The sequence below is a fragment of the Tyto alba genome, unplaced genomic scaffold (assembly GCF_018691265.1).
Source record: "Tyto alba isolate M040663 unplaced genomic scaffold, T.alba_DEE_v4.0 Super-Scaffold_13, whole genome shotgun sequence".
Taxonomy (NCBI): Eukaryota; Metazoa; Chordata; class Aves; order Strigiformes; family Tytonidae; genus Tyto; species Tyto alba.
The window spans coordinates 30,789,096-30,806,699 of record NW_024881275.1 but is presented as its reverse complement, the minus strand read 5'-3'; the positions used below and the strand labels follow the sequence as shown (position 1 = coordinate 30,806,699).

The following is a 17,604-nucleotide window of genomic DNA, read 5'->3' as shown; positions in this document are numbered from 1 at the left end:
ACTACAAAGCCAAGTGCTGGCTCTTTGCAAATTGTCTAATGTTCTGTGTGTTCATATTTTTCAGTTTATAGTAGTGTCAAAGAATCAGGGACTTTAGGCTCCATGTAGCCAAGATAGTATATTCCTGACGACCTAAACACATCATTAGGACAGTGATTCCTCTTTAAGGATATAAAATATGTGATACATTGTGTCCAGTGGTAAACCAGTGTAAAAAAAAACTATTGAAAGGATCAATATTAGGCTTTGAAGGTGGATTTTAATAATGTTTAATAGTATTCAGATTACAATTCTGTGGTATGATGAACAAATTCAGTAGTCTAAGAAACATATCTAGAAGTCTATTATTTTCAAATGAGACAGAAAAGTACTTATCTGCTAATTACTCATAAGTGCTTTTGTTAAGGCCACAAAGAAAAGAACATGCAAAGAGAGCTTGCCAGCTAACATTTAGAAGAGCACATAAATTCAAGATGTACCTGTAGAATATATTGAAAAAGGAACATTTTCATAGTACTACAGAGACCTTCCACTGAACACAAAAAATAATTATTTCTGAACATGAATTTCAAAACTTGTTAACTATGTACCAGACGTTAAAGTTTTCTTTTCTCAGTTAATCACATTAAAATTTTCTACATTATTCTTTATATTGTTAGTGTAAGCAAGTATCTCTTATACAATCAGAAAGCAAAACAGTTGATGAATATTTTGGGATATAAAACTTTCCAGAACTCAATTAACCTTTTCAGATTCATTTGAAGATGTTAAATTCTGCACTTCAAGCAGCATTATGAGTTCTTCTGTGGGATTTTGATTGTGACAGTTTTAACTTCCGTGTATTCATGAAGACCATATTCTCCCCTAAATAAAAGAGAACAAAGAGCAGTATTTATGCTAATGCTCTTTATATGAGTTATGTCCTGGGTGGGATTTTCAGTGGTACTGTGCACTTGGCCAGATATATAGTAAGTACACTGGACATATTTGTGCAGCTAGACTGCTGCTGGAAGACTTTTGAAAAGCTACAGCAACTGTCTCCTGAGAAAAGTGGGAGAGCAATTTAATTTCTGTGCAAAAGAATGGTGTTTAATCAATTTAGTGCATTTCTAAACTGGGCTTCTGTGAAGCAAATCAGGCACATCACAAGCATGCTCAACAAGTTATTTGCAAAGGACTTTGATGTGAAGAGTTTTCTCCAGAGTCAAAGAATAGACTCTTCATCTCAAGTAAATGGGGGACATAATTAATTCACTATGAAATCTCCCAGGAAGTGAAAAACAGTTAAATCTTACTGACATGTGATTAACATGATTCCACCTTTATGTTTTACATGATGAAATGAAGCTTGCTTGTGTGCATCAATGTTTGACATCTGATGCAGTCAAACTATTTAGAAATAAATGATTGCTTTATGAAACCAGAGTTTGCTACAGTATAATGTTATGCAGTTCTCACTGCCATCTTACTAGATACATATGTATGCAAAACAGAAATCTGTCCTCAGGACTCTTGTGCTGTGAGAAAATGTTTACTCTTGTGCTGTGGGAAAATTCTCTTCATTTTTGAAGAGCCATTTGGTTAGTATGTGACATTCAGTAGTTTAATTTATAATGTTATTATCATTCCAGGAGTTATACAGGGAATTTTATTCAGGGATTCAAGGAAGTCAATGGCTTCCTGAATTATTATTATCACAGACTTCCTGATTATTTCAATGCAGTTTTTTTCACACATACTTCTGCCTCTCCTGGAGTTGATTGCCACATGGGTGGCAATGGGTACAAGTTACTCCTGGGGAGATTCTATTTGAACAGAAGAGGAAAATTTTTCACAATGAGAACAATCAGCTACTGGAATAATCTCCCCACGGAAGTGGTGAGTTCCCCAAAAGTTCACACTTTTAAGATTCAGCACAGGGTGCTGGAGCATCTTGTCTAGACTGTGCTTTTGCCTAAAATGTTGGACCAGATGATCCTTGAAGTCCATTCCAACCTGATATTATATGATTCTGTAATTCCATGTTTACAAACTTTTTTCCATGGCAGACATCCATTTAGTGCTAATTTCTTCCTTGCCCTTTAGCAGGAATATTTTTATTAGTCCACTAATTGTGATTTTGAACTGAGCATTAGAAAAATCTTCATTTGCACAAAAGCTTAACTCCTTCAAAATTCACTATTACAGAGAATATTAATCTTTATTGTAGCCTATTATTGCTTTCCTGTTATTTCCAACAAGTAAATCCCCAAAATAATTCTGCAAAAGACTGTAATTCAGAATTGATAATCTCAATTTTTGGCATCCAGAAAATGCAAAAGAGTTTTTGATAGTAAAGGCCTAAATGATTGATTTTTTTTTTTTTTTTTATTTTTATCTTTTCTAAAGATCTCAGAATTGGTGTAACTCTGTTTTCTTTGAAGTCAGTGGAAGATTTGCCGTCAGGAGCAGATTGCATCCAGTGATGTACAAGCATGAAAACCCTAGCCTTTACCTCTTAAAAAAAAATATGAAGAAAGAGAAAACAAAGCTCTGAAACACTTCACTCAACCATATATTTTTTTAATTACTTCCATTATTAATTAAAAGTCCTATTCATGTCCTATGCACTTACATGTTTTGATTTTCATTCATTACTTTAAAAATAATCTGTTGCTCTGAGATATATGGCATTTTTAACAAAAGGCTGATTGTGGTTTACGTTCCAAAACCCCCCAGAAGATATAATTCTACATAAAGTAATGAACACGCATGATATCAAACTTTTCATGATGCAACACTACATGATTCACTTGCTAATATGAAGATCAGGATGAATACAGTTAAGGCAGGACATGTTTCAAATTGAAACTTGGTTAAACCTTAGAAGATTGAAAGGATTTGTTTAACTTATCGTTTCTCTATATTCCTCCACTTCTAGTCTGGGAAAAGACCAAAGGTCTGGAGACTACAGAGGACTGGTTTTGTCATCACTTTTGACCAACCAGGAATGTACTGTAAAAACATTATTGTCACAAGACCTTTAAACTGAAAATTCTTGTTTAAATCAAGGATTTTGAAATGTTTTGTTTTCAAAAACCTAGCACTTAAAGGGGATTCCACAAACTACACACACATAGATCTTAATGCAAATGACACTTTCTAAATACATGCAAAAACTGTAAACCATAAACACAATGATCAGTTTTGCATATCAGTAGACTGCAAGCTACTAAAACCAATTATTTTGCAAAAGTATGTATCTAAGTAATTTTCTTATTTGTTTTATAGATCTGTTCTTCGCTTCACATCGTCTCTGACAACATGAAGCCTTTAAACTCTATATAGAATAATTTGACAAAATCTCAAACTATGCGTCCTAGTTATGAATGTTTAAAGTTGGGGTCTGGAATTTTGTTTTGCAGTTCCTGTGAATTTACATTTTTAAAAATATTTACTTACATTTCTCGTCCATTTCCTGACATCTTGAATCCTCCAAAAGGACACTGAGCAGACATTGCACTGTAACAATTAACCCTGGTAGAACAAGAAAATTACTTTTGACAGTGTGAAACAACTTTTTTCATTTCTGAAAGTATTTTTTTATTGACTGTGAAAAACTTATGGTGGTATTCACCGTATACACCATTCTGAGTAATATATTTTAAAAATATGTCATTTGAGGTTCAGAGAAACAAAGCATTACCAGAAATTACACATAAGTTTGGGGTTCTAACACTCATGAAGGGTCTTCAGGCAGATTGGCAGTTATAACTTTCTGTGATAGGTATGATAAAATTCCTTCCTCAATAGTGCATAAGATCTCAAACCAAAGACTATTAAGAGGTAAGTCTTCTGCAGGTAAACTTCTAATAGATAAACTCAGGATCACTTCAGTTTATATTTAAGAAGATTGTTTGGTTATACTCAATATTAAACCATATCCTGTATTGTGTTCGAGAACAAAAATACAATAATGACTAAGAAATAATCTCACAGGGGAATTTGTAGTATCAAGAGTATTGACACAATGTGCATCCTACTCCCTAGATGAGAAGCTTTTTGTCTTGCAACATTGTCAAATCAGATATTCTCTATTTTCATAATTTATAATTTCTCCTGCTGCCAGTCTATTGTTTTCAACAGGAGGTTCTGCTCATAGTTAGGGATTCCTAGACAGACTAACAATCATGTAAGAGTAAAAACCAAAGATTCTGCTTTTATTTTAAACTTTCTTTCATTTAAAGAATACCAACTCCTAAGTCAAAACTGTTAACTTATTCTCAGAAAATGTATGTTTTAGGTTACAGGACCTGGGGAGGAATTTGTGCTGGCTGCAAATTCTTTCAGATAAAATGTAAATTGGACACATATTTTGCGTTCAAGTAAACTTGATTGTTCTCTTTCTGATGCATTGAGATAACTATAGGAAAATGCTGGTCACTGTCAGTGATAGTCATTAGACTCAGCCTGCTATTCCTCCAAGCTTTCACTCTTTCATCTCTCAGACTTTGTCTTTCCAGCTCCATGTAGGTTGCCTCTTTCTTTTCCATTGCTGGAAACAGTTGTCCTTGTACTTGCAGCAGTTCTCTCTGACTTGTGTTTCCTTTGTTTTTCTACCATATTTTATGATTTTTTTTTACATCACATGTGCATGTTCTGCACAGGTAATTAATTTATATAGTACAGAAAATGATCCCACAAATTAACTGTGTAATGGGCTATTCTCAGCTCCTGGATGGAAACTGTCATTCTCATGGTATTTCCTTTTGTTTCCTTTCCTTTTTAGCAAGTAAATTTCATTTTTCAGACAAAGTTTACAGGAAAATTTTGTGAAGACTTATAAGAACTATTTATTAATAGCATGTTAAGCATGGAAAGGTGAGGGGAAAAAAGACACAGGAGAATGACATTTAGTTACATCTCTAAAGATGACAAGGAATTGAAACATAAAAGCATACTACCCAAAGAAGTGTTAAAATGTCCTACAGTTGCTGCCATTGGCACCTGCAATTCTGAAGAAAGAATTAAAAAAGCCATCACTTACCATACTGTTCCAGCCTGAAGAGCAGCTGCAAATGTCAGTGCTTTATCAATGTCTTTGGTAAAAACCGCTGCTGCTAAGCCATATGTAGTATTATTTGCTCTCTTGATAACTTCATCTATAGTTTTAAACTTCATGATTTGTTGAACAGGTCCAAATATCTGTTTCAGACATATATAAACATATGAAGTGGACTAGTATAGCTTACTACTGGAAATAATTTATATTTTTAAAATTCATTTCTGTCAAACGGCCTGAAGTCATTCAATCAAGAATATATGTATCAAAACAGCTCTAAAAAGTATTACCAATTCATATAAAGACAAGTTTTTTTGTAGTATGGAGTGAATCAAGACAGCCTATTATAAAATGGTTAATAAAACAATAAATAAATAAAATGAGAAATTATGAAAAAAAATAAGTAAAGGTGAAAAGACATGCACCATAAAGGTAGTTAGCATGGAGTCACAGTGTGCTACACATCTATACTGGTTACAGATGAACTGGCATTTTCTTGGTAAGCTCCAGTATTATAGTTGAGAAAGACATTGAGATTTTCTTTCCCCTAAACTTTCTGTTAGACTTTTGTCTCTGCAGGTAACTGCACAACTGGTCATGTACACCAAATGAAACAGCTAATTCCACTTTTCGTATGTGTGTTGTACAAGATAATAGTCCCTCAGGCTCGGCTTTCCCAGTACTGCCACTCTGTGTTCTCAGCCAGAGATCCCCATGTCTACCACACAGTGCCAAGGCTGTTTAGGGTAGGGAGGCATTACCACATCTAATTATTCCCACTCCCATAGACTGTGAGCTTTCTGCTTGATTTTCATGAAAAGCGCTTAGTGGTAGTTTCTAACTAGAGTTTCGGGGATTGATTTACATAGATCAGAAACCACTGAACGTATCCCCACTGTTCAAGCCGTGAGTTTCAAAACCTGGATATTCTTTAAATTGCCTTGGCTCTTTGGGGTTTTATTATTCAATACACTCAAAATAGTGTGAGAGAAACAGTTCTTGTACTGCTCACTGAAAGGAAACTAATAGATCCGTGAAGAAACATCTCTGTACAGTTTCCTACCTGCCTCCCAGACCAGCATAAAAAAATCCAAATTATTTCTCATCTATCTCCCTCCTGTTTTACAGATCAGTCCCTGTCACAATTAACTCTAGATGGTCTGATGGTCATTTTAACTCAGCCTGCTGATTGCATCAGCAGTATCACTGGTTATAAAAAGCAACACCTAGATTTGTAAGAATTTTGAAGGAGCTTTCTAGTATGAAGAAATATAATGGACACCAGTTGCAGCACAATTACAACAGTTAGTAATCAAGCTGGGTGTAAAAAAACACAGAGAACAGTTCACGAGTGGACTTCAAGGATGTATTTACAGAACTGTTTTTCTCAGTGGCATAGCAGCTTTGCACTCCTAACTCTCTGCTGTTCCTTGGAGATGATTACTGATGCCATGGCACTGCCACCTTAGTTGGGTCGGTAAAAGCTCCTTCAGTGCTGCATAGACACATCTATAAACCGAGCTAGCTAAATAACCCTGCAGAAACAAAAATCTGCTTTGCTGTAATTGCCTCCCCAATACTGCCTGTGGAAGCACAAACTAACTAATTCCTGTTATTGCAAAATAGCTGCTTGGTGCATAGTGTGTCCAAATCCCAATTTAAGTGGCTTCCTAAGTAGTGCAGAGTTCACAATCTCTGACTTCAATGTTTGATTCTCTGTTACAGGTTACTGTGACTGATATGTGAGACATGGGCAGTATGGGGTGATGTAAACAATCTGAACATCAATATTTCTCATCTACTGCCAGCTTAAGCTGGAGTTTTGTTGGCAGGGCAGACCCATACTCCTCTCATTCACCTCTACTGAGTTGTTGAAAGGGGAATCATAAACCAAGAAAAGCATTTGATTTACTCAGAGTGTTTTTATGTAGCCACTTGACCTTCTTAAATGGATACTATGTACAAACATTTAAACAGACAATCTCCAGTGAGAGTACAGCCTGCCAAGAATTTATTTACCTCTTCTTTGGCAATGCGCATATCATCCGTAACATTAGAAAAAACTGTGGGCTGGATGAAGTAACCTTTGTCTCCCCATGGACCTCCTCCACATTCCAGTTTGGCTCCTTCTTTTTTCCCACTCTCAATTAGCTCCAGTATTTTTTGAAATTGCTCCTTATCAATCTAAATGGAAAGATATTACAGGGTTCAAAACAGCACACACTGATAACAATTGTTCTCCTAACTCATTAACCAAAACCTTCAATGTTCCAGTTTTGTTCAATTGTATGTGTTGAAGTGGAACAGCTGGAGGGCCTTGCAGATTTCTTGTCACTAACTTTTCAAAACTTTGCAGGCTTTTCTCAAATAGACCAGTAATCAGAAATTTTGATTTAGGAGAATCAGCTGTAGAGGGACCGATATCCTGGTTTTTTTTTAGTAAAAAAAAAAAAATCTGTAAAATTAATGTTTTATACTTCTCCCAGTACTCTTGCCAACTGCAAATGATTAATCAAAATGAAAATAGCTGGGCTTGATTCTGCAAAAATAGCAGAGTGCTTGATCTCACCAACAAGACTCTTCTGTACTTACTAGGTCTGGTAAATTGGTCATAATATTTTCCTAAACTATTAAAGGAAGATAAAAAGCAACAATAAAATATAACTGAAATTCAATGTTGTTTTCAGTTCATTCTTATTTGTGGGTGAAATAAAGACACATTTGTGGTTCAAGAAACACAGATAACAGTGTTTACAGTATGAGGCCAATCTCTGCCCCTCCACTCACCCAAGCCTACTGATAAATTCAACATATGACAAGCATATTGCAGTTTGGCTCTATAATATAGCAAAATACCTGGTTTTTGGATGGAAAAGGAGTTTATGGTGGCAGTACAATAGGGACTTATATTTCTTTAGCCCCTTCCAGTTTTCACTGATAAAGTGGATAACAGGAAATAGTGTATGTAAATGGGGACTAGAAACAGATCACACATTATTTTGTCTCCTCCCCTCTCCAAAACAACAAATCACCACTTTAGGCCTGAAGGGAGATAGCATTTATGTAAAGAAATACTCAGTGATAAAACTTGTCTGGTAGAGGCCTCTAACACCATCTTTTTTTTTTTTTTTCCCCTTTTTTTTTTTTTTTTTATTTGATCCATTTTCATGATTCTTTCCTTCACTCCTTCAGAGTTCAGCCTTACAAGCACTGGTTCATGAAGATAATGAGATTGCTTCCAGGACAACTCTTACACAGAAGCTTCTTCTCTGTGATCATATTCATCAGTCAGCAGAGTAGGTGTGTATTTTGTTATTTGTTTAATAAAAAGGTCACATTTCAGTTTAAGCAACAAGTTTTACCATGCTCATAGAGCACATTATTTTCAAAGGTTCTGGGGAATCCTGGATGCGCATTAGACTAAACAGCTATTCAGCTAAAGCTGTGATGAAAGCTTATATTTATAAGGATATGAAATCATAAGTGTATTTATAAGGAGGTGATTTTTGGTTCGCTGTGGTCGCTTTGTCATTTTGCTTTCAAACAATTGTCTTACTGCATGCTGAAGGCATAAAATTTCTACTACTCTGGTGGCCAGATGTCTCTTGTGCATAAACATCTCAAAGAGAAGATGAGGTTTAGTTGATACAGTTTATGTTGTTGCCAGTTGTTCCTTTGTTATTACTATAATCATTATTTTTCTTAATAATGTGTGGATTAACATATATACGATCTTTTGAATTCCAGCAGGTCCTTCCACTTTTCTTTGGTGTCCACTGTGCAAAGTGTTACCCAAACTTTCTGCTTGAGGCAGGTGCTGCCCCAGAGGGTCTATGAACTGGAGGAGAAATATGGCTTTCAAGGACTCTATGACAAGGGAGCACAGTGAATACACCTGATACAGGCTGTAATTTGTTCTTTCTGGAAAGAATTAGTCAAATCACAACAAGGAATTTGAAGACAAAGAGAAATATTTAACATAATTACCACAGAAGAAATGCACATAAACTGCATGGTTACAATTGGGTATTAAATGGGATCAAAGCAGTCTTAAATGAGAAACTTTGTTAACCTGTGAAAGTTAAGATTTCTGCTTAATCTTGCTAAGAAGAAAAAGAGGTTAAGAAAGGGAAATGATGAGACTGGAGGAGAAAAGAGTCTTCATGCTCTTTCAAATGTTTTCAGTAATGCTTTTTTTTCCATGATTAATATTTTTTTTTTAAGTTTACTTTCACATCTCATTTAAATTGTTAGCATGAATTTCAGACTCAGTAAAGCCACAATAACGTGAGAGTGTATTACTGTTAGTTTTGTCTTGGCTGTACACCAGACACCTGGAATTTACTTCTTTCAATCGTCCTGTCCTCTGTCATTTAAATCCATTCAGCTGAACGTATTAGTTTGTTAGCAAGACACATTGCAGGATATCAAAATAGTATTCTTACTATTTTTAAATTCTCCAAAGCTTGTGTAGTTCAGAATGTAGCTTTCCAATTTACTTGGTGTCTTTGCATAAAATAAACGTGATAATGAATGAGGAACATGTTACATTATCAAATGTGTGGGAGTCGCTTTGTCTCCAGCTTTTACATTGTCTCTGATACAATTCCTTTATTCTGTGACAATCAAATATGTGCATAATAGCTCTGCTAAGAAAGTACATATTCTGTAGTACAAACTGATATGGGAATAAGACTCTATATGAAAACTAATTTAACAGTTCTCTGATGTGATCCACTGAATCCACAGCACTATGATAACCATACTTTTTAATGTTGCATTTTAGCATTCATTTAATGGAGAAGCTGTTGTCATAACCATTTTACATAAGAAAAAAGTATAAAATGATGCATTTCAACTGTATAACATTCTAAAACTGCAAACAACATAATGAAACACTAGCACCTTGAAAAAGGTGAAAAGACACTATTAAATTTTATTTCCTTAAGCTACTCACTTACAGTGGCACTATGTCAATATAATGTTAGCAATCTCTGACATAGATGACCATACTTGCACTTTCACAGCTGCTACATTGGAGCTTTCTCAGAGCATTTCAGTTCTATAGAATTGTTCCCATTCCACAATAAAAGGAACTAGAAAAGAGAAAGAAACCTCACCTTTTGGCCTATGATAGTAGCACAAACAACTATCACTTCTGTTTCTTCTTCCTGGTTCCCCAGACTAAACACTAGACAACTGTACTTAGCCTTGTAACTAATATAACAATAGGTTTAGAATTACATTAAACTGTGATGTTGCATCACAGTTATAGTGGAAACACATAGCATTACTTACTTGAGGACCTTGCTGTACACCAGGCAACAGAGGATTCCCAAGAGTATACTTCTTTGCTCGTTCAATGCTCCGACGAACAAACTCATCATAAATAGGCTCTTCCACAAAAATCCTAGATCCTGCTATACAACACTGTCCCTGGTGGTAGAAGAGACCAATATGTGCAAATTCCACAGCAGTGTCCACTGCAAAGAAATACAGAGTTCATCAGATCATGAACTTGAATGGTCATGTCATAAATTCTTTACAAACCTTTGTCACTGCACCTCATTTCCCTTTTTATCACTTTTTATTTTTATGGCCCTTTAGAAGACAGATATTCATCCGTTTGCTTATGTCCAAAACTACTCTTATCAAAAGTAGCACAATACACCTGGACAAACACACATTCAGTCATTCCATGTGAAATGTAGTTTTAGATGTAGATTATTTGCCCTACCAGCAGTACCAAGAGAAGTATTCGGCTAGATAGTTAATAAACCTGAATAAGATCCATGTAGCTGCTTTTGGTTCTGCATTCATGTTGTCTTAGGATGATCCTTAATTACAGTAAGGATGGACAGGTATTCAGAGGTTCATATCCATTCAGGAGCTACCAATTTTTTATGGATATCTAACTTATAGAGTGACCAGAAACCATTAAAAATTACACTGTCATTGAACAAGTACAAATAATTTATTGACAAAGAAAAGAAAAAGAACATGGGACTTGCAAAAGTGAGAGGTTTATACAATAAAAATGCTACTAACAGTCTGCATCCGCAAATATAATGTTAGGACTTTTTCCTCCAAGTTCCAATGTAACTCTCTTTAGATTGCTCTTCCCTGCTGCTTCTTTAATCAGTTTGCCAACCTAAAAGGTAGGGAGAGGACAGCTTAATCTCAAAAAGTTTATTATGACCTTGATAACACTTCTTTGATTTTCTCAAAAGTGAAAATCTGTTCATAGTTGTCTACTATCCCAGTAATTGTAGAAATGAAAAATAAATAAAAAATAAAATAAACTTTAAAAAAGAGTTAGGGTACATCGGACTTGCAGTCTACGAACCAGGAATGCTTTCTAAATGTTTCCCTGTGGACACACTCATGTTAACAGCCAAAGATGTCTGGTGCTTTTTTGGTTGCTACTACACTATTTGTTTGTATCTGTAATCTAAAGTAGATACTGATTTCTGCTCTGCTAGTTACTTCCATTAGGTTGAAATTCCTATGTTTATACATGGGAAAGCCCTTTGATGTACAAAGTGTATGAGAAAAAAAGTAAATATCTGCACCGCCTGCAAAGCCAATTATTCCTTATTCTGGTTTCTCCCTTAGAAGAAAGAAGAAGAGGAAATGGACACTGCGAGGCAGAACCCTTACCCCGTTTCTTTCCTTTGATGTCATAATTAAAGGAACTACTTAATATGAATTTTCCTGGAAAAACTGTGAGGGGAAAACATGCTTGTAGCTCTGATGGCTTTGGTCTGTGACTCATCATGTGTAGCAACCATCAGATAGCTTCCTCTCTCTGCCAGTCTTTCTGCCTTCATTCCTCACTGCTAAATTACACTGTGAGGAGAGGACTGTCACCAAAGTCTGTGAATACACCCTATGGTCCACCTTCCTTTAGAAGGACATGGTGTACCAGGAATTGTAGTTGTTACTGTCCACTGGGAACATCTGTGGGTTGTTTCTCAGGTGTTGGGGTTTTGGGTTGTTTTCCTGTTATTTTAGAGCTAAAAGTTTCTAAGAGTAAACACAGCTCTTGCACTCAGTGTGTACTGATCCTTGACATGAGGCAGTGATATTTATCTTTGGAGTGTACATCCAAGAAGTTAGGAGACTGGTTGGCAGCTCTTCCATGTAGCATGCATACAGAGAGATAATATAATGTACTGTGTTAAGGATATAGTTTTATAATGCCTGCAGTGAGAAATCTTCGATCATACCACTCACAGTTTTTCAGAGTGAAGGTTAAGGAAAATTAACAGTAACCTCCATTTCAATTATTAAACTGATACATATTAAAATACCCTTCTAAGACCACCCAGATGATCATCAGTATCATTCAAATACCAAAAAGCTATCACCTCACCTAAGAGTGTGCAGAACCAGGAGTGAGATTTCTGAAGTACCTTCCTACCATTTTATTGTTATTACAATTAAAGAGAACGGATTACAGCACGTTTTAGTTTTTGCATTTATAAAAATAATTATTCTTAAAAAAAAAGAAGGAAACAAAAAGTTATGAAAATGTTTTCTTTTTAAATACATAAAATAGCCTTGGTGTACTAGAATCTATTGTATCTCATGTGAGCCTTTGTTTGAAGGGCTTTCCTGTAATACAAACATTGTTTAAATGTGTTTAAAGTTAATAATAACCAACAAATCACTAAACAGATTTTGTTTAACAAACCAGCAGCCAAAAGAAAGAGGAAAGTTAAAATAGTTACATAGAAAGGGTTAGACATTAAATCATTACTAGGAATCAGAGAGGCACATTTCCTACTTGTATTTTCTTGCATTCATCATAGTACCTCTGTAGAGCCTGTGAAAGCTACTTTATCTACATCCATGTGGTGAGAAATTGCTGCTCCAGCGGTGGGTCCAAAACCTGGCACAATGTTCACAACTCCAGGTGGAAATCCTGCCTGAATTGGAAGAGAGAACCCTGTAAATTTGGGGAAAGATAATGACTAGAAGAACATGTCTCATACAGTCTTACTTCCCTTTTCAGTTCTCCAGCCACCTTTTCTCAGTCATACAGTTATTTTCAGCCCTAGAGCTGAAAATGTGTTAATTCTCACATGATTTACACTCTCTTTCCCTCACCTGTCTTTTAGGCTATTGAACTGGCTCTTTTTGGCTCTTTTTTTTTTTTTTTTAAAAAAAAAAAAAAAAAGACCTTTTTGTGTAGTTCCTTTTCAGTGTCATTGCCAAGGAATCAATTTATTTTTTTATTTTCTCCCCCAGTCAGATGTTTAAAGAAAAATATTACTTAAATTCATGTCCACTTTGTTAAAGCTATTTGAATCATCCTGTGTTCCTGCTGACTTCTGTTCATTATCCTTCATGCTAGATGGAATTTAGTTAATGATCTGCTGACTTACATTGAAATTCTATTAAGAAAAATGCTGGAAATAGTATTGCAAGCTCAATGTCTCTGCTTCTTTCTCTGGACATGTGTTGAAAGTAGAGAGCGTGCAACATGAGAGTGTACAGCACAAAAAAGGCAGATCAGCTACCAGGCTTAAAAAATCTGGTTACCTGAGATATGCATAGTTCCAGTATCTTTCAAATTTTCTATTTAAAGAGGGTTTTCCTTTGGGCCAAATCAAACCTATTGTTTCCCACTAATTCTGTATTAGCTATGTTCCATTCACAGGCAAAATAAGTTTTCCTCCAACAGCTTGTCAGGCAGACTCTTATGGATGTGTGTAGTTCAGCTGGATTTCCTGTTGGTTTATGAAGCAGCTATAGGATGTCAATGGCACTTGCAGAGCAAGCATAGAACTAAAAGACCAAAAAGATGCAACTCCTGTATTATCACTTAAATGAAGCTATTTTTATCATTAAACAGGACTTTGGAATTACATGCAAATATTCCATTTTCATTTGGAAAATGGTAAATTTCAGACACGGAGTTACAACTCCTAAACCTCATGTCCTGTATTATGGACACCAGACAACTTGAATTCCTTATGTGTTCATGCTCAGATATATTCTATCAATACTTTTTATGCTCTTCTAATATTCCAGAATAATATTTACCCTGGAACTGATGAGGCAGTGAAGTTCCTTCCATTTGCTTTGCATTGTATTTCGTACTTAATTTGTAGGGAAAAGTAAGAAGAATACTTTTTATGGGACTAATTCACACCATCTCATTTTGGGCATTTAATTTCCATGTCTGTATTAGAAGCTATTATCTACATATTAACAAAACAGCCTTGTGAAAACTGCTAAGACGGATAGTGAGGTTTACTAAAAGTTACTTTTTTCTTTTTTTTTTTTTTTTTTTTATATGGACACTTGAGAAGTAGAAAGTTAAATTAAATCTGTAGATGGTTTCACAAGTCTAAATCAGCTGCTGAAGTGATCACAGAGGTTTTGATCACTATCAGAGATTTGGGCTCCAACTTTATTTTAGTAATCTGGGTGTAAATTAAAACTCAGCTATATTTGGGTGAATAAATATTGAAGGACTTGATAAGATAGATATTGATCTTTTCACAGAACTCCACAACATCTACCAAATAATACACCAAAAACATTTAACAATTACATACTTAAGCTTCTCATCCAGTTGAACACTGAATGAATGGGTAAAATGAAAATCATCTTGCCTTTTACTAAAAATGCTCTAGAGTTGTACCAGTCATTACCACTATGCAAACGTTGTACGTGTGCATACAAAATGGACCACTGATCACATTCCCACTTATGAGCTCTCCTTCATGAAATCAGAATATCAAAGTAGATATTTCATTAGACTTGGGGAGGAAATAAGTTATTTTCCCTGTAAAGTTGCTTTTTCAGAGAAATAAGCTTTCTCATATTTATTGTTGAAAAAGAATAAGGAAGTTATCCCTTTTTTTTTTTTTTTTTTTTTTTAAAGAAAAAAAGCAATTCCTCCTCCGCAAGATTATCTAATAGCATTTACTATGTGATGCAATAACAGCAGGACTTGGCTCCTTCTGGATAGTCATTTAGTTTCTGTGAAATATTAATGCATAACTGGTCAGCATGCTATGCTGAATCATTGTTTTGAAGAAGAATAATAAAATGTGCCAAGTCATTTCCATTAACAGTCTGCAAGGTTAATGCGCTGGTGATTATTGACATCTGTGCCAACTCTTCAAACATGTTAGAATACATTTGTTGATTTTATTGGGAAGCAAGATAGCTAAACCATTTAGCTGTTCTTTGGGTGTTTGCTGGGCTGGGCACAATAGTCATGGTAACTTTGGAGACAGTGGAGAAACCACCACATGCCTTGTGTTCAAGAGCACAGATTCTCCCATTTTCTGTGTGAAGACAGTTCACAAATTTCGTAGCAGTCAACAGCTCACTTCTACAGCTTCCGGTTAATAATAAACCCAGGTGGGTGAAAAGTTTGCCGAGTTAAAAAATTATGATAATTATCTGTACAAACAGGTCCTTTTCTGTGATAACTATGTTAATAAAGTCATTGCTGCCCACCTCTAAGTACTCTGTTCTTGACTCCTTATTTGCTTTTGACTTTGAAAGGTACTGTGCTTTTGTAATACAAATATGTTTGCCATGGAATGGAGTTTACTAAATTGCTATTGTGGGTTTTTTTTTGTGTAAGTGTGGACTAGGCTGAAAGAGATGCATGCTTTTGCCCTGGATTTGCTTCACTGATTTACAGTAAGATAAGTTCCATTGTGCAAGGCTAAATATGCAATGAGAAATACTTGCAGAGGACAGCCCGTCTTATATTACCTCTGTGGCATTTTAGCTGCAGTATACTCTTACATTTCTGAGAAGGGCAAAAAACTATTGTTGATGACTTACCTCTTTAATTAAGGATCCCATGTAGAGGGCAGTAAGTGGAGTTTGTTCTGCTGGTTTGACAACCACTGTGTTTCCACAACAAAGGGCAGGGGCGATCTTCCAGATGAACATAACCAGTGGGAAGTTCCACTGAAAGACAGATGAGAAGGTGTATCCTATTTCTACTATGCCACCAAAATGCCTTTGCTTTTTTTTATTATAATAGTGCAAATTGTCAACTAGATCATTGAACTCTTTGTTGAACTTTTTTCAGAATGAAGATGCTTTGAAAAAGCAACTGGCAAGCCATGTTATTCAAAGACCAGTGATTTTGGTATAAGAGAGTACAGGGGACCCAAGGTTTTAAAAGCTCAAGAGACAATAAGTGCACTCCTCTAACAATGTCTTATATAAACTTGCTGGGTTAGTGGTGAAATTGGGAATTTTGCTATCTTGATCACATCCATCATCAGTTCAGTTTTCTAAGGGAGACAAGGTAATATCATGTAACACTGCACCTGCTGCCTTCCCCATAGATTTCACTGGCAGCTTTCTACTGTAGTCAGTGCAGCCACACTGCAGTGCAGCTGACTCCTTTGGACCCCATATTCAGCAGTATGAGGGACAATGCTGATGTGGGAAAAATAGGTAGACCATTTGAGAATATCTCTAATCCTTTTGGAAGCACTGAGCCCATGACCCTCAGCACAAATGACACATTGTGATTTACCTTTATGAATGTGGGGAAAAAGGCAGTTAACAGTTACCTATTATGTTAGAAAGTCTTGGAGGAATATACATGCAACTGTTCTTTATCTCTCTCCTTATCTTATTTCAGGCTCACCCCACCCTCAAAAAGAACAGGAGCAAAAATAAGAAAAAGTAAGGGATTACAGGGTTTTCTGGATCTTCATCATTAAAGTGGAACTGTGTGACTGGAAGGGAAATGGAAATGATGAGCTGGCAAAAGTGTTTTGCAGCATTCATATAGTCCTCAAAGTTTATGGTTTATGTAAAAATCTCCAACTTGGCGGGTTCACATTTCAATGGAGAGAAAATAAAGATATACCAAGAGGTCCTTGAACATTTTATAAGGGAGATTAGAGTTTGTACTAACTGCTAATACTTCCAAGATGTAATTTTATTTAGAAGTGGCTACATCTAGTGTTTCTAGTTCTTCAACATAACTTGACTCTGAGTGCTTTACTTGAAATATCTTGTGACTGACCTACGAGAGAATCTAAACCAGAAGATTCCCAAGCTTTCCTAGAGGCTGGATTTGAACATATTCCAGTGATGTTCTCTAAATCAATGTAGTGGTCTAAAGAGATAGCAAATCTGAAAGCTCAACTGAAAGACATCAGGAACATGTGTGGGACCCCCAGGTGTGAGCAGACCTGATAGACAAGCTGACTATTTGAGAATTTGGTAATCTGTCAAGCAGGTCAGGTCAGGCTGCTCACACCTACCACATGCAAAGAGGTGGGTAGATTAGGAGTGTCTAGTACATATAACCATCTTCACAGCAACCCATTGAAGCTGTGTAGACCTCACCAATAAGTTTGAAAGTGGAGTTCCTCAGTGTTTTGGATGTTCAGACTCAGGCAAAACTTTTGAATCTTCACTTAAAGTAATTGACTTCAAAACTGGAAATTTAAACACCAAACAGGAGCTTGGGAACATATGGCTCAGTATCACTGTGCTTGATGCACACATTCTTTGTGTTCTTACTTGTGCCATTAACATGGTGAATGAGTCTTAGTCAT

The 17,604-nt window shown here is 35.8% G+C and overlaps 1 protein-coding gene across 3 annotated transcripts in view; it reads right to left on the bottom strand.

Moving 5' to 3' along the window:
* Positions 1–283: 283 nt before the first annotated feature.
* ALDH1A1 (aldehyde dehydrogenase 1 family member A1) overlaps positions 284–17,604 on the bottom strand; it is a 56,667-nt gene continuing 39,346 nt past the window's right edge. For all 3 annotated transcript variants that reach the window (XM_033010301.2, XM_033010308.1, XM_033010317.1), the window contains 8 exons: positions 15,860–15,988; positions 12,859–12,972; positions 11,090–11,192; positions 10,340–10,524; positions 7,061–7,225; positions 5,027–5,184; positions 3,442–3,516; positions 284–864 (listed from right to left, as the gene is read on the bottom strand). In XM_033010301.2, the coding sequence (XP_032866192.1) occupies positions 792–864; positions 3,442–3,516; positions 5,027–5,184; positions 7,061–7,225; positions 10,340–10,524; positions 11,090–11,192; positions 12,859–12,972; positions 15,860–15,988 (1,002 nt within the window). In that variant the 3' untranslated portion in view covers positions 284–791. The remainder of the gene's footprint in view (positions 865–3,441; positions 3,517–5,026; positions 5,185–7,060; positions 7,226–10,339; positions 10,525–11,089; positions 11,193–12,858; positions 12,973–15,859; positions 15,989–17,604) is intronic.